This window comes from Pseudorasbora parva, chromosome 1 (genome assembly GCF_024679245.1).
Source record: "Pseudorasbora parva isolate DD20220531a chromosome 1, ASM2467924v1, whole genome shotgun sequence".
NCBI lineage: Eukaryota > Metazoa > Chordata > Actinopteri > Cypriniformes > Gobionidae > Pseudorasbora > Pseudorasbora parva.
Window position 1 is genome coordinate 22,844,595 of NC_090172.1, and position 22,530 is coordinate 22,867,124.

General features: G+C 39.5%; 1 protein-coding gene across 1 annotated transcript in view; it reads left to right on the forward strand.

Moving 5' to 3' along the window:
- The window catches only part of adam19a (ADAM metallopeptidase domain 19a), a 151,710-nt gene that overhangs the window by 104,388 nt on the left and 24,792 nt on the right, over positions 1-22,530 (forward strand). Inside the window, exons 10-16 of the mRNA XM_067436254.1 lie at positions 1,612-1,696; positions 8,713-8,855; positions 11,709-11,886; positions 14,593-14,682; positions 15,076-15,271; positions 20,590-20,698; positions 21,173-21,377. Coding sequence (XP_067292355.1) covers positions 1,612-1,696; positions 8,713-8,855; positions 11,709-11,886; positions 14,593-14,682; positions 15,076-15,271; positions 20,590-20,698; positions 21,173-21,377 — 1,006 coding nt within the window. The remainder of the gene's footprint in view (positions 1-1,611; positions 1,697-8,712; positions 8,856-11,708; positions 11,887-14,592; positions 14,683-15,075; positions 15,272-20,589; positions 20,699-21,172; positions 21,378-22,530) is intronic.

Here is a 22,530-nt window from a genome sequence, read left to right on the forward strand (position 1 = left end):
TAAAACAAGACTGTCCTGTAACTTATTGCTAATGAAGTTTTTAAAAGGGTGGTAAAACACATTCTTTCGAAGGGTTGATTGTGTTTGTGAGGTGCACTCAAAAAAAAAAAAAAGTAAAAAATTTTTTTTTTTTTTAAAGTGCTTCATTTTTAATATATTTTACCTTTATTCTACACTGCTCTGTCCCTCCTTGTAAAAACAGTCTGATGGTTTCCGGGTTTTATGAAGCCGGTCCCTCAAAAACATGCAATGGGCTCTGATTGGTTAGCTGGCGCAGTGTGTTGTGATTCGCTAACCGCCTAGTGTACATTTTTTGGAAACCCCTTACCTTAACCGGTAGTCTGTAAAGACTGCGGATCTATAGTGATCGCTACTGAAGGGAACCGTTACTTTTGTATTTTTAGAACGATTATAGCCCAATATCTATCACAAGAACTATTAACCCAAAATGAACACTAAACATTGGCTTTACTATAGTAGCCAAATCAAACACAGAACCATGTTTAGCATGCCTTTAGATAAACAAGCATGTAGATAAACAATACATAAAAGCTCTAATCAAAGAATAATTTACACTAATTCCAAGTTCGATTTTGAGATTTACGTTAGGTGTTTGTCAGATAACGTTAAGTATGAATGAGCATTTAACAAACTGGTTTGCAGAGACAAAAAGTGTTGTCATTTGTTTACTTCCTTGCTACATCGTACAATTAACAAAACTATTACAGGAAAACACATTGACGAAAAATTAATCATACTTTCAGGTTGTGGCCTATTTTTTTTTAAATTGGAACTGCTCCATCTTTCAGGACAAGTCGTTGTCTGAATCCTACATTGAACTTGCGAAGACTGTGGAAGCTTTCCTCTGTAAAATGTGCAGCACAGAGAGCGAGATTTGGGTAATAATTATGGGATCGAGTTAAAAATAAATACATTTTAACCATTGATCTCTAACTCACCTGTCCCCAGGAAGTCTGCACAAAGTCAGCCTGTAGTCGTTTCGAAACCTGAATTACTTTCTTTCTTCTGTGAAACAAAAAGATGTCTATGTATTATTATAATTATTTTTTTTCAATGGTCAATGCTTAACAAAAGTGTTTGGTTTCCAACATTCTTCAAAATATCTATATTTGTATCCTGCTGAAGAAGAAAAAAAGAAAACCATGCATGTGTTTTCCTTTAAGGTTGTGTGTGTGTGTGTGTGTGTGTGTGTGTGTGTGTGTGTGTGCGTGCGTGCGTGCGTGCGTGCGTGCGTGCGTGCGTGCGTGCGTGCGTGCGTGCGTGCGTGCGTGCGTGCGTGCGTGCGTGCGTGCGTGTCTGTGTGTGTGTGTGTGTGTTGTCCTGGTATTCCCAAATGTCCGCACAAGTATTGTAATTCCAGTCAATTTTGACCTTGTGTGGACCAACATGTGTGTGTGTGTGTGTGTGTGTGTGTGTGTGTGTGTGTGTGTGTGTGTGTGTGTGTGTGTGTGTGTGTGTGTGTGTGTGTGTGTGTGTGTGTGTGTGTGTGTGTGTGTGTGTGTGTGTGTGTGTGTACAGCTAATGTTCAAAGAATGGCTCATTCATTTTTATTGATATCAAAGCTGAAATTATGCATTGTTTTCCCTGCAGTGGTGTGGTTTTCAAGGGCACCACCATTGGCATGGCTCCGCTGGAGGGCATGTGTAGTCACGAGAACTCGGGCGGCATCAATGTGGTAAGTAAGCGTGCATTCTTGCATCTGGAACAGGCTGTAAACAGTGTGTGTATAGATTGTGGGTTTGTGTATGGCTCATGCAGGGATTTGATAAAATGATCAATAGCTCCCACACACCTGATTAGCCTCTTATTGGCTCTATTACTTTGTGTGGCGGGAGAGGAGCACTTTGCAGAATACTAATGTGGGGGTGAAGCATTTCTTCTAGATATTACACATGGATGGGGTCATTCTACATTACATCAATATAGCCTGCTTAGTTCAACTGAAATCAATGAGGTACACAAAAAACTTTTTTTATGCATGTCAACAGCGGTTGCATATTACATTTTAAGAATGCGGATCGTTAAGACCTGACCTACAACTTCCACACAACAGCATAGTTTCTATAATGATATTCTATAATATAGTAACTATGTGACTATTTTTGACCACATGCAGTATCTGAGAGGATGAAAGCAGTGCAAATGCCAAACAGTAAAAATGAAATGTCACACTGTCAAAAAGGCATAATACAAAGTATTGATATTTACTTTCTTGATCTGTCACTGTGGTTACAGGCATTTCTGGTGAGTTAGAGAAGTTGATTAGTTTTGTTTACCTGTTCATGTAAAAAAATCCAATTAAAAATTTGGATAAAAAAGCAGCTGCGAATGCCAGAAATTCACTGTAAAAATATGTTTACTATGTTTCAGCTATTTTCAGGGTGGCATATTGGTACCTGAATACTTATAAACCTTCATTTGCAACACGTAATACTTCTGATTCATTGGCCTCTATAGGTGTTGTATTCATGAGTAACATTATATTCTTGACTACAATTTTAAAGTGTTATGTAATGACGTATAATGTGGGAGAGACCGGAAGTGATGTGTTTCTTTGCTTATTAACTCCTGACAGACACCACAAATTGGTGACAAGGTCAAAATCTTTGCCTAACACTTTTACAATGGCGATTGTTTCAAAGCAGCTTCACATGGTTAAACAGGACAATATTGCAACCAATATTTGGCTGTACAGTCGTTCTGGAGAAAACAGGGATGTTATCAGCTTATTTTAATTTCTCATATAGTGACAATGTTGGCAGATCAGTATTACAGTTTATAGAATTAAATAGACCTAATAAGACCTAATTAATTAATTTTATTTGTATATTTAGTTAAATAACTTAGATCATCTTTTTAGTGTCCCCAACTGAGCAAGCCAAGCCAAAGGTGACAGTGGCAAGGAACAAAAACTCCATCAGGGCATGATGGAGAAAAATAAACCTTGGGAGAAACCAGACTCAGTCGGGGTGCCAGTTCTCCTCTGGCCTATTAACAAACAGTGTATGATTATCATTCTGGCAATAACAGGAACGATGCATAAGGATGTAGAGGATGCAATGACAGCCTACTTGGTGCCAGAAGCTAAAATAGTAGCTGAACGCTACAACTGCAAGCTGCTTTGATTGAGTGGAGGAGGATGGGGTAATGGTTATAGTCTCTGGATCAAGTTCACAGTAGATGGTGGCAATGCGTGAAATTGGTGTGAACTGACAAAAACAGGACGAAGATGAAGAAGCAAACCAGCCTGCTGTTCTTAAGTCATGCTGTTTCAGTGTAGGTATGAGGTTGAGCCATAGATAGCATCCTGGACCACACAATTGGACTAGTTGGCACAGTACACCTGCAAGAAATCAGTTACCACATGTTTCCTGCATGTTGCTGGATGGCCATTTAGACAGTGTGTTTGAGCACACGGTTGAACTGCCCTATAACTCACACATACAGGTAAAATGCTTCTGCTGATTATTTGTCAGGTTTTCCCATGCCTGCTTTTCCTGCTGATAATGATACTGCTCCGGCTCTTGTCGATTCAATTCAATCCACATTTATTTGTATAGCGCTTTTCACAATGCATATCATTTTAAAAGCAGCTTTTACAGAAAATGCATGCGTCTACATTACAATTTAAAGTGGTTTGTTATCAGAGGAGACTGTTTCGAAGTTATGCATTTCAGAAATGTACATGTACAAAGCACACAGTTAGCTAACAATGTATTATTAATCAATATAAAAATAAATTAAGGCACAGACAATGGCCTATGTGAAATAAGAATACATGTTGTTAACAATGATTAGGGTATATAGAAATTGAGCATGTGTGCGTGTTGAGGCAGAGCTGCGTCATTTGAAAGTGCTACCAGAAGCCCAGAGTTTAGTGATCTTAAAGAGCCAGATGGATTATAGGGCGATGGAAGATCAGTTAAATACACAGGAGCTAAAGCGTTTAGGGCCTTATAGGTCAGTACAGTAGCAATACTTTATAATTGATATGGAACTTAATAGGTAACCATTGTAGAAATGATAAAATTGGGGTTATATGATCATATTTCCTTGACCTAGTAAGAACTCTAGCAGCTGCACTTTGGATGCCAGCTAGTAATGCATTCAGTAATCTAGTCTAGAGTTCATGAATGCATGAACTGACTTTTCTGCATTAGAAACAGATGTTCGTAGCTTAGCAATGTTTCTGAGGTGGAAGGCTGTTTTTTTTTTTTCATTTGAAATAAGACAAGTCGCTGCCTAACATAACACCCAGGTCTTTAACTGTAGTGGAAGTAACAGTGCATCCTTCTAAGTGCAAATTGCATTCTAAGAGATTCTATCAGGATGATACTGATGCGAAGTTTGTTGCTTTTCTATCTGCTGCCAGTAATTTTCTGAACGCCATTACACTGATTTCTAATGGCTGGTTGGCATCCTTCACCCAAGGGACTGGACATTGAGTTTTTGCCACACTATAAACTGTGCATGGAGCTGTCTGTCTGTTAAAGGGGGGGTGAAACACTCAGTTTCAGTCAGTGTCATGTCAATCTTGAGTACCTATAGAGTAGCATTGCATCCTGCATATCTCCGAAAAGTCTTTATTTTTTTAATAATTATATAAGAAAGATGCGCTGTTCCGAGTCTTTCCGAAAAAAGCCGAGCGGGTGGGGGCGTGTCGTGTGAGCGGAGCTAAATAATGACGTGTGCTCGCTGCTGCTATGTTGAGTCGAGTGCGTCGTAAAGCTGTGTCATCCCTAACAGCGGGAAAAAAACTTTATTCAAAATAAAAATATGGCTTTTAATCAGATACAGCCATACATCTATGATCCGGAATCAGACCCAGAGGCTGCAGTTGAACAGGAGCAGCAGCAAAAACGACTAGAGCAGGACGTCTGTATGTGGTACAAGTTATACACTAACTATATAATATGCTTAGCGGCTTGTGTTATTTACATATTTATACTTGAATTATATCGTCGTATTTTTGTCTTTGAAGGTGTACATGTGGGCAGTTGTGCACGTGTGTTTACGCGTGGTTTGTGTAGACAGTAAGCGGACTAAAAAAAACAGACATTTGAAGCAGTCTCACTCACCCTTCTAACGTTGGGGGACTGCTCCATCCTTCAGCATTAGGCGATCGGGAAAATCCGGCGTCGAGCTGGGCCTTGTTTATGAAACAGTCGGCACCGAAATGCAGCGAACAGATATAAACATTCGCGCAACTCAGTTGCTGATCCGGAAAAGCAAATTCCATCCACTGTTGCCTTAACGCGGGGTTTTTGGCGAATCTGTGCAGGACTGTCTTGGTCTGGCAACCAAAAACGCACTTTTTTGGCGACATTGTTATGTGCACATCACCTGTCCAGCATCCTACACGCCAGCGCTTTGATGGGCGTAGCCTGTTACTTTCGCTCTCTCCCTCTCTCTCACGCGCTTCCGGTAGAATTGTCCGTAAGGCCCATACAAGGAAATTCCGCCCCCATTAACGTCAAAGGGGACGCATGATCTCAAAAAACTTGCCGAAACTTATGACTAACCGGAAGTAGTATTTTTGACAAAGAAATACTCCCATCAAACGTCCACCTTAACTTTTGAAACTTTGTCTATGTTTAGTATGGGATTCCAAGTCTTTAACAGTGTAAAAAGATCAGTATGCATGAAACAGCATTTCACCCCCCCTTTAAGGACAACTTCGTCTTCCTAGGCTCACGACTGATTGCGGCTGCTTCTCTTAGATCTATGCTGGTCTCCATAGTGCATGAAGGGAGAGATGAGAACCAAACAACACCTTTGTGATCTGTATTGGTGGCCAGAGATGAATTATCAGGTTCATGATGCTGTACGATCCTGCTCCTCTCTAGTCAATGCCGCTGCCAGATGGACCATGGAAAAAAGTGGCTGTGGCTTTAGTAAGGCCATTTGACACTGCTGCATCTGACTGCAGATTTTGATATAACATTAACACTATTAGAGAAAATGGCCTGAGGTGTCCTTTACTCACACTGTCACTGTGGATTCTGTGGTTTCGTTTCTGTCATTATAGTCTTCAGCCACCATGGAAATCCATTGAGTATAGGTACAGATAACGGTGTTCAGTTTACATCTGCTGCTTTTGCTGCATTTTCTGGAAGGAAGGTAGGAATATTCATCACCATCTTTCCTCTCTCTACTAGCCGGCAGCTAATGGTACAACAGAGAGGTTTAATTCAATGTGTGCTCAAACACACTGTCCAAATGGCCATCCAGCAACATAAGTCATGGAAACCTGTAAGTAGCAAATGTCTTACAGGTATACTGTGCCAACTAGTCCAATTATGTTGTCCAGGAATGCTTTTGATGGCTCAGCCTTGTGGATTTGAAGGATGCTGGGAAAGGACGCTTTCGCCATGGGGAATTTGTAGAGGTTTTTTTTTTTGCCCAGTAGCAGCAGTAAAAAACAACAACAAGTAAACAAATAACAAACAGAAGCAATAGAATATTGTGGTTTAACCCGGCCGCTAGCCTAAAGAGCAGGTCCCCCAGGTCCCAGACCACATCTTCCCCATTGGAGCCACCTGCTCCCCAAACAGTGCTGAGAACCCTAAACAGGCTTCAAACTGTTCCTGATGGGTGTCACAGTTGATGCATATGGCTCTCGCTCTTAAGACAGCCCCTTGAGCAGACTTGGACGCACGACTAGCGCTTCCAACCCCGCTGTGCTTGCTTATTTCAACAATCCGACTAAACTACACAATTCAGCCTGGTTGTCGCTATGTCCAGTACGCACTCTGTGTTTTTACTTGGACCATACAGAGACCTTTAGATGCTCAGAGCAGCTCTTTGTCTGTTTTAGGGGACAGCAGAAGGGAAAGGCTGTCTCCAAACAGAGAATGATCAACTGGATTGTGGATGCCATTGCCTTGACATACCATGGATCTGGGTAGTGTGACCACACTCCACAAGAAGTGTTGCATCCTCCTGGGCTTTAGTAAAAGGTGCCTCTCTAAAAGACATCTGTAAAGCAGCGGTAGAGCAACATAGATTTGTTTTTTCCCTATAGCACCCTACGGCAGACAAATTGAGCAGAGGAATTTGATGCCAGGCTAGTGAAGTGTGCCCTTTCAGGTCAGCCAATGTACTTGGGCTAGATGCTCCATATGAAGTGATTCCCTGGTGGCAATCCCATACAATATATTTTCTACAGTACGGTTTCCCTGACGGTAAACCTGTGTCTTCCCGCTCTCTGCCGCCATTCACTGTGTTTTTAGAGCTCTTCCCTTTTCAGGTGGTGTGATGTATTCTCCACTTGTTAAACTCCCTTTGGTAAGGGTGTGGATTTCAAAGTGCTCTTTTTTTCTTCACAGAGAAACAAACACTTTCCTAATGCTAACTTCCTGTCTGTGTAGCTGTAGGTTTTTTTGTGTGTTTTTTTTTAAAGAGAAAAGGTCAAGAAACAGCTGACGTGACCTATTTCCACTGTAAGTACAGTCCTTACCAGCCCCTCATGGTATGGGGGACAATGTTGCTTGCGTGTGGCATTGGGAAGGTTACAACTTTTGAGTACACTTGTACCCAGCACACAGTATCCTGCTGACATCTACATTGCCAAAACCTCAGAGCTCGGTTCAGATCGTTGTGCCGTTTTCCATGGGGAACTCTATTCTAACTCAGTTCATCGGCACAACGTCAAAGTGATCAGATAGGGAACATCTTGGTTACTATTGTTACCTTCATTCGATGATGGGGGGAAAGAGATGTTGTGTCCCTCCTGCCACAACACCGAACTACCCACTGAAATGGCCGGGACAGTCTCAGCTTAGAGGTGGACTCAGAGTGGATGCAATTCCCCTCCTTTTTTTAGCAGAAGCATGCAAATTTCACTTGCCATTTCTAATTGGCCTTTTTTGAAGTATCAGAAGGGCTTCTTAGGGTCAGTACATTCCCTCTATCAGGGAACGGAGTTTACAATACTAATCAATGTGTTTAAAACACCTTTTTTTCTGTTTTTGTTTTTTTACAGTGTGTAAATGTAGACTCACTGTTGGAATTCATGTGGTCTTGTCCATGACCAGTGTTTGAGAAAGCATCCCTTATCTTAAACGGGATCCTGCGTGTTCCTCAAATTCTTCTGAACCACTGTGACAAGGACAATGTGGTTCCCAGGGAGAAATGTAACTGCATGTCATATTTCATAGTTTCTGTTATAGTGGAGACATTATCAGTGGCGTCTGTAAAAATGAACACTGCATACCCTTTGCAGAGACATCTGTTTGTGCCTGCTTTTTCTAGAAATATGTGTAAATGTGTGTGCTTTTATGTTTGTGTCATGGTATGAAGATAAAAGAAAGGCTATTCTGTTTGCCCCAGCCAAGGTACTTAAATTACCACCTGCAGGTCAAACAAACAACATTCTTCACAATTTATGGCATCATTGTAACATAACAAAGATGCCTTTGGAGATTAGAGATGTCCTCTGGGCTTCTACTGCCATTTACCTACCGTGGCACAGCAACAATAGAAGCCTGTGGGCTACAAATAACCTTTATGTCCAATTTTGAAGCATAAAATACAATTAATCTATCACATGGCAGTGAGAATGGCAAATACTCTAATCCTGTATATTGAATTCATCATTTTAGACAGACTCTTAAAGCAGTGCTTGAACGGTTTTTTTCATTTATTATGATGTTTGTTATGGCTGGTAGATGAAATGATCTTTTCTTCCAGGACCATTCTGAATTGCCTATTGGGGCGGCTGCCACCATGGCACATGAAATTGGCCATAACTTTGGCATGAGCCATGACCATGAGGGCTGCTGCGTGGAAGCCACTGCTGGGCAGGGTGGATGTGTAATGGCAGCAGCTACAGGGTAAATACTGATACTCTTCATACTGATACTGATATTCAGATACTCTACGTTTGCATTACATTGATGCATTTAGGGGATGCTTCCTTTTATAAATAACTTACAATGCAGATCACAACTCATGGTACTGTAATTACTGAAAACATGCTAGATACACAAAGAACCCTGGAGCGCTTGCAAATAATTCTAATCGTGTCACTACTGGACTAATACATAAACAAGATGCTACTGTACAAGTACATACTTATTTGCTAATGATGAGTCTCTAAGGATGAGTCAGCTATATTGGTCTCCACTTCAGATTGAATGCCTACAGGCCATTCACTGTCCATCGGATATGCCCTACCATTTAAAATTTTGCCGACAGTAGTCATGTTCTATTTAAAATACAGTAAAAGCTGTTCTTTTGACATTTCTATTTATCCTAGGGGAATAAGTGTATGATGGTTCCTAGAAAAATATTAAGGAGCACAACTGCTTTCAACATTGATAATAATAATAAGATATATTACCCTGTACCCATCTTCTGATGGCTACTTCCAGCAGGATAATGCACCATGTCACAAAGCTTGAATCCTTTCAAATTGGTTTCTTGAACATGACAATGAGTTCACCGTACTAAAATGGCCCCCACAGTCACCAGATCTCAACCCAATAGAGCATTGGGATGTGGTGGAACGGGAGCTTCGTGCCCTGGATGTGCCAGTTAATCTTCATGCTAGATACTATCCTATGAATATGGACCAACATTTCTAAAGAATGCTTTCAGCACCTTGTTGAATCAATGCCACGTAGAATTAAGGCAGTTCTGAAGGCGAAACGGGGTAAATTATAGTATTAGTATTGTGTTCCTAATAATCTTTTAGGGGAGTATTTATATATATATATATATATATATATATATATATATATATATATATATATATATATATATATATATATAGGATAGTATCTATCTCTCTATATATATATGTTGCTGCCTTATATTAAACTACTTTAAATGTATCTACATGCCAAACACCATAATGACAAAGCAACAAAACAAAAAGAGATCTGTAACACGTTTATTTACAAGGAAAAACTGAAATAAGTTAATTGCATAAGTATTCAAACCCTTACCGCAGTAGGCTACTTAGTTAAATCATCTTTACAGCCTCAAGTCTTTTGGGGTATGATGTGACAAGCTTTGCACATTTGCATTTGGTAATTTTTCTGCCATTCTTCTCATATCCTCTCAAACTCTGTCAGGTTGGATGGGGACCGTAGGTGGACAGACATTTTCAGGTTTCTCCAGAGATGTTATATTGGGTTTAAGCCCAGGCACTGGCTGGACCACTCAAGGACATTCACAGAGTAGTCCATAAGCCACTTTTGCATTGTCTAAGTTTTGTGCTTACTTTCATTATCCTATTAGAAGGTGAACCTTCTGCCGAGTCTGAGGTTCTGAATGCTAAGTCAGGTTTTCAGTATGGCTAACTATATTTTGCTACCACCACAATGTTTGTCCTTTTTTGTAAATTTCTCCCATCTCCATTTATAATCATGGAGGGCAACCAGAGGTACTATCAGCTTCTTGGTCACCGCTCTAACCAAGGTCCTTCTCCATTGATTCCTCAGTTTGGCCAGGAAGCCAGCTTTAGAAAGAGTCCTGGTTGTTCCAAACTTCTTCCATTAAGGATTATTGGGGCTACATGTTTCTGTAAATCTACAATACAACTGAATTTTTTGTAGTCTTCCTCAGATCTTTGTCTTTATACAGTCCTGTCCCTGTGCTCTACAGGCAGTTCCTTTGAACTCATGGTGTGTGTTTTTCTTTTCTCTTATATGCATTGTCAGCTGTTAGACCTTTTATAGAAAGGAGTGTGACTTTCCAAATAATACCCATTCAAATGAATTTAACACAGGTTAACTCCACTCTAAGTGTAGAAGCATCTACAAGTGAAATTAGAATGCTCCTGAACTAAGTTAAGTGTCACAAAAAATGGTATGAGTACTTATGCAATGTAATTATTTCAGGTTTTTTTATTTGTAATACATTTGTAATTAGGTTATCACAGTGTTTGTTTGTTTGTTTGTTTTGTTTGTTGCTTTGTTATTATGGTGTATGGAGTATATATTAATGTGGTATAAAAGTGATTTAAAGTAGTTTAACATGTGGCAACAACATAAAAAAAATAAAAATAATAAGGTTTGAATACTTTCACAGGCCACTGTAAAAAGCACACCAGTGGTGCCATGCAATTGGATGAATGTTCTGAGAGATCTGGTATAAATTGGAAAACAGCAGGGGGTCCAAGCACTGAGCCATGTGGAACCCCAGTGTTGAGGGTGCAGCAGTTTCCAGCATACTGGCTAAGAGCTAAGTAAGGCAAGAAAAGAGCCTGAAATAACTTTTTCTGGATTAAAAAAGCAGCTGCTGGTATGATGTCAAAACTGGCCAACATAAGCACATCACTTATGCCAAGGATAGTAGTTTCAGTAGAGTGAATTGGTTTGAAGCTTGATTGGGCTGAAGTGGATTAAGTGGCCCCCTGGTTCTTATGCCCCTGCAGTAGGAAAGGTAAGACAAGAGATCAGAGGAGATCACTTAGAGGAGGAAAGTGTTTTTACTTGTCCAAGGCATAAACGTTGAAAAACTCCACTACTTATCTCTCCACTTTGAATCAAAACCTTTTACTATCCTGTTACTTGATTCATTATAAACCCATACTAGTGAACTGCATCCACCTGAATGTCTATGGCTGACTGATTTTATTAATATATAGTTAGTTTTTTTTCTTATTTTCATTGGTGCATTTTTTTCTTAACTATTTTTATGCACTATATATATATATCCATTTCTAAAATGGTCTGCAGGCACCCGTTTCCAAAAGTTTTCAGCCGCTGTAGCAAAAAAGACTTGGACAACTACTTCCAGAAGGGTGGAGGAATGTGCCTGTTCAACATGCCCAACATGAAGGATCTGGTCGGCGGGAAGAGGTGTGGAAACGGCTTTGTAGAGGAAGGGGAGGAGTGTGACTGTGGAGAACCAGAGGTGATTTGTGCCTAAATTAATTATTGAATGGGATGACTTATTGATTTACAGAATATTGAATCAATCATGAATTAGTCATTTTTCAGAGAACAGTAGAGGGTATGAATATATGTAATAAATAAAAAATTGATAGTTAACATGGATTATCATTGATTGTCCAATTTTATATGTGTATTATTTATCCATGTTTTATTAATGTGTGTGTGTGTATATATATATATATATATATATATATATATATATATATATATATATATATATATATATATATATATATATATATATATATATATATTTATATTTATATATATATATATATATATATATTTATATTTATATATATATATATATATATATATATATATATATATATATATATATATATATATATATATATATATATATATATATATACAGAGAGAGAGAGAGAGAGAGAGAGAGAGAGAGAGAGAGAGAGAGAGAGAGAGAGAGAGAGATGGAACACTGTAAAAAAATTCAGGTCTCCAATTCAACATTTTCTATTGACTGGCAACATCTAATAAATCAATTCACAGAAATTCAATTTGGCCTAGTGAAACATTTAGAAGTGATCAGTCACTAGAAGATTTTCAATTGGAGAGACCTGAATTTTTTTACAGTGAAGGTAGACACTAGCCTGACAAGCCAGACCCACATCAAGATGTTTGGTCTGGAAACTCACCATAGACAGGGCTCAATCTGAGGGGCGGGATAAACGGTTGTCTTTCAAACTCACTCTGCACACGATAGGATAGCGCTACACCAACTAGAGCAACGAAGGTGAAACAGAGCTCGCTGACTGATTAAACATTCACCGTATCCGGTTGGCTAAACTCAAAACACATCTTCCCTTTTTAAGAATGACTTCAGTGCTGCTCTTTGTTCTTTTCTCAGAGAAAAGCTTAACTCCTAGTCTTTTAGAGTCGTGGTCAAAGCTGATTCGAAAGACCGCCGCCGTTCGCCAGTTTCTGTGTTTACTAGAAGCACGCAAACGCAACTCGGCCGTCGTCATTATGGCCCGGCCCACCGACTCTATACATGATGTGATTGGGCCATCCAGAGTGAGAGGAATACAGCTCAGAAGGGTATTGAGAGTTCCTAGACGACACTTGCGGCAAATTAAATTTGCTGCCGCTAGGGTGCGTCTAGATTTCTAGGCTAGGTAGACACTTAAATGTTAAAAAAGGTGCCGTAACAAAAAGCACAAAAATCATGTCGTGTGTAGTGAGGGTCACCATGATTTTGACAAACTGTAAACTTGGCCCTCAAATCTGATTGGTTGATTGGAATGTTTTTCCAGGAACAGCAAAGATGATTATCCAGGAACATGTTGTACTTGGTGAAATCACGTTCACCATGTAGAGAGAGAGAGAGGGGAATATTCCACCTTGTTGCAAAGCTGTGTTTGACAGGCTGTCAGTGCGCATATAATGGCTGGATGATTTGCCATCTGGTGTAGGTAGACTGAGGTAGCGTCTGTAACTCCTAGTCAATACATGAACACCTGGACTACTGTTCTGGATTTTAGCTGCCGCCAATACCACATTCAGTGAAACAATACTTCAGCTGTCACCCAACCAAAAAAGCTAGAATGAGACACTAAACTATGAGCTGTTATCATACACCTTTGTTCTAACCTTTTAATCCAAACCATAATCTGCAAGCCCTCTCTACTTCCATGAATACATAAAAATAGATCTGACAGTGCAGACCTGTCATGCATGCATGTCTTTTTTTATTATAGTCACTGAATCACACCATTTATTTATTTCTAGTGTGATAATTATATCTGTCAGTCGCACTTGATGCTCTGAAACCGTATAAAGCAGCATAGAGGTTGGTGTGTGTGTGTGTGTGTGTGTGTGTGTGTGTGTGTGTGTGTGTGTGTGTGTGTGTGTGTGTGTGTGTGTGTGTGTGTGTGTGTGTGTGTGTGTGTGTGTGTGTGTGTGTGTGTGTGTGTGTGTGTGTGTGTGTGTGTGTGTGTGTGTGTGTGTGTGTGTGTGTGTGTGTGTTTGTGACCGAGTGTATATGCGTGTTGTGACCGTTTCCTCCTCATTGAACACCCTAAAAAACACCACACACACAAACTTCCTCCCCTTCCTCTATTCATTTTCAGCTGTACGGTATAATTATTGGCCGTCAGACGCCTCCACGCTGTATCAGTGTCATACATGTCAAACATTTTCATATGCATCTGACATCCTGTGCATTTTCTCTTCTCAATGTATTCTTGCACACTTTAATTGTAGCATGCAAGTGGCGCCATGTGTATATGCAGTGTGTGTGTGTGTGTATGTGTGTGTGTGTGTGTGTGTGTGTGTGTGTGTGTGTGTGTGTGTGTGTGTGTGTGTGTGTGTGTATGTGTGTGTGTGTGTGTGTGTGTGTGTGTGTGTGTGTGTGTGTGTGTGTGTGTGTGTGTGTGTATATATATTAATATATACATTTTGTTTTCACAACTTGCTCCAAGTGGCTGGCCATGTAAGTTGAGAGCCAAATGTTGATTTGCTTGGATAACCAGGTGCGTGTGTGTGTGTGTGTGTGTGTGTGTGTGTCTGTGTGTGTGTGTGTGTGTGTGTGTGTGTGTGTGTGTGTGTGTGTGTGTGTGTGTGTGTGTGTGTGTGTGTGTGTGTGTGTGTGTGTGTGTGTGTGTGTGTGTGTGTGTGTGTGTGTTTTCTCTATCTCCCACAGGAGTGCACCAATGATTGCTGCCATCCCAGCAATTGCACTTTGAAGGTGGATGCACAGTGTGCCCACGGGGTCTGCTGTGAGGACTGCAAGGTGCCTGACTATTTATCTGTCTATTTATCTATTTATTTATTTATTTCTCTCCCACTGCTTCCCTCTCTCACTCCATCTCTGGTCTGACTTTCACTTAATATGTTTCATACAAGTGGTCAAGGTTTAGCGGGTTAGCCTGGCCCTGTTAACCCCTGCTGGTGGATGTCATAACCTCCACCTGGCTGCAAAAAGCATCTTTCTCCATTGACGCCATAGCAAATAAGTTGTATATTTTGAAAAAAAGTACATTTTGGCTTTGACTGTTTCCTCTTTCTTGAGAAGTACCAGCCATCACAGTTTCATATCCAAATTTTCTCTGTAGTTTGCCCATCACCTGCTCTCTTTTTCTTTCATGAAATCCTCCAGTCTCCTTATCATGCCCTCTGCCCACAGCTGAAGCAGGCCGGCACCATGTGCCGCGGACCAGCCGGTGCCTGTGATCTGCCGGAATACTGCACGGGAGGTTCACCCTACTGCCCCTCTAACGTTTACCTCCTAGATGGGTCATCATGTCAGCGTGGTCATGCCTACTGCTATAATGGCATGTGTCTGACCCATGAACAGCAATGCCTGCAGCTATGGGGTTACGGTAAGATTTATCGTGTCTTTAGTTTGCAAGGAAACTATATTTGCAGCATCTAGTTCAAGAGATTTGTTTACAAGGGATAAATCAGTTTAAATTAAGATAGTTGCTTGATTTGGGTATGAGGCAACCTAGTCGATTTACACTGTTTAAATGTTTATAGTCAGTGATTTTTCTTTCTTTTTTTTAAAGAAATTAATACATTTATTTAGCAATGATTCACTAATTTGATCAAAAGGGACAGCAAAAACATTTGGAACGTTCCAAAAGATATTTAAAAAAAATAGTTATTTTGATCTTTCTATTTAGCACATTATCTTAAAACGTTTATTTTCAATGTATGTTATGCTGCTTTTAATTACCTAACCAACCTTTAAAGAGTTCACCCAAAAATGAAAATTACCCAATGATTTACTCCCTCAAGTCATCCTATCTGTATTAACATTCTTCTTTCAGATGAATACAATCAGTTAAAATGTCTTGGTTCTTTCAAAGCTTTATTATGGGAGTAAATGGAAGCCCAAAATTTAAAACCCCAAAAAAGTGTATCTATCCATTATAAAAGTGCTCCACAAATTTTGGTCTGCCTTTCACTGCAATTATAATGCTTGGATTAGCTATGGACATGTTTTTTTTTTTTTTTTTTTTGCCAAGAAATACAGGTGCTGGTCATATAATCATCAAACAATATCATCAAAACGTTGATTTATTTCACTAATTCCATTCAAAAAGTGAAACTTGTATATTATATTCATTCATTACTCACAGACTGATGTATTTCAAATGATTGTTTGTTTGTTTTTTTTTGCTGATTATAACTGACAACTAAGGAAAGTCCCAAATTCCGTTTCTCTAAAAATTATAATATTACTTAAGACCAATACAAAGAAAGGATTTTTAGAAATCTTGGCCAACTGAAAAGTATGAACATGAAAAGTATGAGCATGTACAGCACTCAATACTTAGTTGGGTCTCCTTTTGCCTGATTTACTGCAGCAATGCGGCGTGGCATGAAGTCGATCAGTCTGTGGCACTGCTCCGGTGTTATGAGAGCCCAGGTTGCTCTGATAGTGGCCTTCAGCTCTTCTGCATTGTTGGGTCTGGCATATCGCATCTTCCTCTTCACAATACCCCATAGATTTTCTATTGGGTGAAGGTCAGGCGAGTTTGCTGGCCAATTAAGGACATGGATACCATGGTCCTTAAACCAGGTACTGGTTGCTTTGGCACTGTGTGCAGCTGCCAAGCCCTGTTGAAAAATGAAATCTGCATCCCCATGAAGTTGGTCAGCAGCAGGAGCATGAAGTGCTCTAAAACTTGTTAACTGGTAAACAGCTGCGTTGAACTTGGACCTCAGAAAACACACTGGAAAATGTACTCTCATCAGAGAACATAACTTTGGACCACTCAGCAGCAGTCCAGTCCTTTTTGTCTTTAGCCCAGGCGAGGCACTTCTGATGCTGTCTATTGTTCAGGAGTGACTTGACACAAGGACTGCGACAGCTGAAACCCATGTCTTGCATACATCTGTGCATAGTGGTTCTTGAAGCACTGACTCCAGCAGGGCCGGCTTTTGCTATAGGCGAGCTAGGCGGTCGCCTAGGGCGACAATTGTGTTAGGGGCGCGAGCGCGCTCCAGTGCCGCCCATTACTTCCCAATCCCATTAAGCATATAATCGGAACAAGCGAAATACAACATAATGTTCATGAAACATGATCATCATAGGGCGCCCCCTCAGCCACACGTTTAATTACTTATCAACCTGATTATTGGATTGAATTGATGGTGATTATTGATTATTAGTTCAGGCGTTAGGTCAGGCAAGTGCTCATCTTGCGCGTTCATCAAAAATGAGGCGCCTAAACCCGCGGGTGCACAGGGACGGAAAAAGAGAAAAAGAGAAAGGAAGAAAATCGAAAGAAAGCCCAGTATAGAGGTTAGTCTTCTTATCTCAGCCAATAAGATGTCAAACAAATCAAAAAATTACTTAGTATCAATCTTATCAACTAATATTTATTTTATAAATATTATTAATATTGTCACTAAGCTATCACTTGCTAGTTTTCTACATAATTACTATACGTATTGGAAACATAACTTCACTGACAATAATCTACAATAACCTACATGGATGTCATTTAAATATCAAAAGTCCAGTTCGTTATGAATATGGAAAACGTATGCACGTTAGTTCAAAAAGTACAAACGCTCTCTACGTGGGCGTCGGAAGGAAATAAATACGGCCTCTCGTTTTTTTTTTTTTACTGGAGCAGCCTAACGATAGATACCATATTATTTACATTAAACACAAATATGCTGGGTTCATCAAATTCTTTACAGTGGCTGTGGTGTAGTGGTAAGACGCACTAGCATAAAGATTGGATGCAGATCACTCAGAGGTTCGATCCTGCCTTTTACCACACTCGCTCTATTCCCTTTTCCCATCACATATCAGATCGGAAAGGCATTTATTTTCAATAAAAAGTGAGAAAATGTTTGAAAAGTGGAAATAAAGCGTCGAACGTGTTTAATAATAAGTGCTTCTCAGTTAGGGGTAGGCCTAGGAAAACAGACGTGCTGAATTAGAATAGAGACGATAAAAGTGAGTGGGGTGGGGTGGGGGGCGCAAAACTCCATCTCGCCTAGGGCAACCAAAGAGTTAGAGCCGGCCCTGGACTCCAGCTGCAGTCCAGTCTTTGTAAATTTCCCCCACATTTTTGAAAGGGTTTTGTTTCATAATCCTCTCCGGGGTGCGGTTATCCCTATTGCTTGTGCACTTTTTTTCTACCACATCAATTCCTTCCCTTTACCTCTCTATTAATGTGCTTGGACACAGAGCTCTGTGGACATCTTTTGGACAACTGTCAAGTCAGCAGTCTTCCCCATTATTGTGTAGCCTTTAGAACTAGACTGAGAGACCATTTAAAGGCTTTTGCAGGTGTTTTGAGATAATAAGCTGATTAGAGTGTGGCACCAGGTGTCTTCAATATTGAACCTTTTCACAATATTATAATTTTCAGAGATACTGAATTTGGGATTTTCCTTAGTTGTCAGTTATAATCATCAAAATTAAAAGAAATAAACATTTGAAATATATCAGTATGTGTATAATGAATTAATATAATATACAAGTTTTACTTTTTGAATGGAATTAGTGAAATAAATCAACTTTTCTAATTAAATGACCAGCACTTGTACAAAGCAAAAAGCAACCATTCAAATTTTGAACCCAGCCCACCCAGGTCCCACCCGTTAGACTTCAATAATACAAATGAAATACAAGAATAGAATGTAGGAATTATTATTAATAAATAATAATAATAATAATAATAATAATAATAATAATTAAATACAAATAATATTTTTTTTACAAAATTGTTAATAAGGTTGACACAATATCAAAAGCAGCATACCGTAAATTTACAGTATTGATATTGGCTCCATGCTTATGAGTAGTTGAGAGTTCCATTGATATAATGTCCAACAAAAAACACTGTCCATCTGTCTATTGAGTGAGGAGGGTTCCAGTAGTTAACTAGCATTTTTTTTCTTCCGCTGTGAGTGGTGCTAACAGTAAAGATCCTTGTTGAATGGATAAGGTAAGGTCTGAAAAATCCTTAAAGGGGTGATTCTGTGGTTTTCTAGGCTTGGTTGTGTTTATGGGGCGTAGGATAACGTGTCTTAATCCTTCTTTATTTTTTAAAAGCGCTGTATTTTTCTTATATGTTACCTTTATTCCACACCGCTGTCTCCTTTAAACGGCTTGTTTGCTTCCTGCTCCTATGAAGCCCATCCCCCTGAAAAACACAATGGTCTTAGATTGGTTAGATGGCCAAATGTAGTTTCATGTATTTTTATTGGCTGAAGTGCCAAGCACAGGTTGTCCAGAAACGTCACGCTCCTTACCATTACGGGCAGATGTCACATCTGCGGTGACTAGCAAGGGTTTATGATGTCATTTACCCAGGAAGAAGCTTATTGTAGTCCAAACCGGCCGTTTTTGTAGTCAATAAACTGCCATAACTTTAAAAGACAATATATCTCCGTTTGCATTGAACTTTCAATGCTGTAACTTTGCAGATACTGTTTATGCTCAAGCAGCAATATTACACACTAACGGTTTAAAGGTAAAAAAGTGAAATCGCATGCAATCTTTAAAAAAGAAGTGCCGTCGGGTGAGGCATATATCAGTGCCCAACAGATATAAGTCCTGTGAGAGCTGGCTCCAAATAGATGAGAGAGAAGGACAGTTCCAGAAGAAATGTGCCTAGAGATCCTTGAGAACAAAAATTACACTTAGGAGAAAAGGACAGATTCATATAGAAATGTTTAATATCAGTCAAGTAAACCCTATGAAGTCATTTCCAGCGTGTATCATTTGATGATTGGGGTTCTTTGAAGACAGCTTAAACATCCTCCATACCTGATCCGAAAATACAACATCCACATCTTCATTAAGATCCTTAGCCCAAACAGTCGTAATAGATAAAGGTTTGTATACATGTCCGAGAAGATAAAAGTAAATAACTGAAACAGAAGAGGGAGATTTCTCAGAAGGAAGGATTAATTTACGCAAAGGGTGAATAGGTAAATGGGAGTCCCAAGACACCCCATAAGCCTGAAGGGCCGATCTTATACGCAAATTCATAAACAAAATGTACCAGGACATGTTTTAATATAACTGATCATATTTGTCTGAAAGAAGAACATCATATATACCTAGGATGGCTTATTGAGGGTGAGTAAATTATGGGATCATTTTCATTTTGGGGTGAACTATCCCTTTAAGAACCAAGTTTTTGAATCCCAACTGGCCCTTTCAGTGTTTAGTCAGCACCAGTGATCAAATACTGCTTGATGTTGATTATTTAGTGAGAGCTCATGGCATTTGGCTGTACACCTCCAGTGTGTTCTGGGCTCATGTCCAGTCAGGCTCTTTGGCTGTCAAACAGACACACATTAAAGCAGACATAGTTTGTCAGTTGTGGGGTGAGGGGGTGTTGACATGTTTGATGTTCACTGCGTGTAACAGATATATTCACATATTTGAATTGAGCAGTTACTGTTTTGTTGAATTAGATTTTTTTTTAAATCATTAGGTTATTTGTACATGGTGCAACAGGGGAATGCATCATAAAAAAAACTTTTGGTCACTTAAAACCTAAAATCTTGAATTTAATAATATTATCTCTAATCAAATATTAGCTAGTGGCTTGAAGCCAGCAGAACCATGTTCACACTAATGGGCCTGTTTGAGTCCCTGACTGTAATTGACATTTCTCCAAGGTAACGTAAGTTTAACCGAATAAGTAAATCTGTCCAGGTGCGCAGCCGGCGCATGACGCCTGTTTTCAGGATGTGAACGCTGCGGGAAATGCCTTTGGAAACTGCGGCAAGGACAGTCATGGCAACTACATGAAGTGCGCGAAAAGGTGAAGCGCTATTTCAGTATTTCAACCAGCCATATAAGCAATATATGCTTTCTGTCAAAGAACTTGCTGACCTGAAGTGAAGCGAAATATGCAATTTCTGGAAATAGCAATTTGGGCTTGGACTTCTTTAAACTGTTACAGCACACTTATTTCTCTTGTGACTCAACAAGAACAAGTTAATACATTAAAAAGAACAAACTAATCTACTGGAAAAAAAGAACAAACTAAATCATATACTGTAGCTTACAGCACTGCAGACTCAGCAGTTATGAACTTTTACAAACTTATCCAAAGTTAGACTCTTTTTTTCTGATTATTCATCATTCTCATAGCATAGAAAATGTGATTTTTAAGATGAGATTTTTTTTTTATCATACTATTATCTAATTTCCCATGGCTGAATTTATGTTGAAATGGCTGTGAGCAAAGATGCCTGATCTCTCATAACATATTTCATATCAAATCTCTCAACAGTGATGCCAAATGCGGTAAGATTCAGTGCCACAGTGCTGCCAAGAAACCAAAGGGCACCAATGCTGTGTCCATAGACACCACCATCCGTACAGACGGCATTGAGGTAAAGTGCCGGGGTACTTATGTTTACAGCACGCAAGATGGACAGGGCGATCTTCCAGACCCTGGACTGGTCATGACAGGCACCAAGTGTGGAGAGGGGAAGGCAAGTTTTTATTTTATTTTTTATATTAAAATATAACTGGGCATTTTATTCAACTTTATACTGTTAAGTGGCCATTTGTCTCCACTTAATGTGTCAATAAAAGCTTGTATTTTATTAGGGGTGTAACAATACACCTATGCCACGTTTCGGTTAATGTCACAGTTGGGTTCAGTTCAGTTTGCTGTGGAGGCAGGGTTCATGGCAGAGCACCAGAAATAATAACACTAGATTCACTAATAACTTAATCATAACAACAGGAATAATTTAACTTATTAACTTTTTATTTTATTAACTTTATACATTGGATTCCCCTTTCCTTTAGAGCAGTTAGCAAACCTGAGTAAACTAAAATGAAATAAATGTCTCCACTTTAGACTAGTCAGAAATAATCTACTCATTTTACCATGTACCATAATGTAAAAAAGCACATTTATTTTAATAGAAATTGATGACATACACAAGTACATGTTATACTTTAGCCTACTTAAACACAAAATTTTATAAATATGATTAATACTGATGAATAAATAGGCCTATAAGTTAAAGCTATTAAAGGTGCACTATGCAACTTTCCATCCACTGGAGGGCACCTATTCAAAACAAAGCTGTAGTTTGATGATGCCAAGTTTGAGCACAGTATCTTGGGACATGTGGTCTTCACCTTACAGCCGGTGAAAAATAGGACACAGGCAGAAATCATGTTCATGGTTGCGGTTAATAATGTTACCGTAGTATGAAGCAGAGCAGGACAGCGTGTTGTGGAGCTGAGCATGGCTGCTGGAGCGATTGTTACACACACACGGCTCACGAGCAGCGGGACTTTTATTATGGCGGTACGGGACACAGTCGCCGGGTGCCTGCAGTATTTCCGGTTGGTCAGCAGCAGTATTTTTCCGGTCATAATTATAAGGTAAAGCAGCTGTTTATCATATTAGATACATTTAAGTGTGTTTAAAATGATGTTATGACGTTACTCTGTGCGTTCGCTCAGCGCTGCTGTGACATGTTCACACTGCTAAGAGAAAAGCGCTTCTGCCAAACAAAACCGAGGGTAACGCAGATATGACACGATTGACAGGCGACTCGCTCAAACGCTATGCTGAAACGTCCCGGTCCTTAGTTAAAATAGCAATTTTCTCACAATTTACAAATA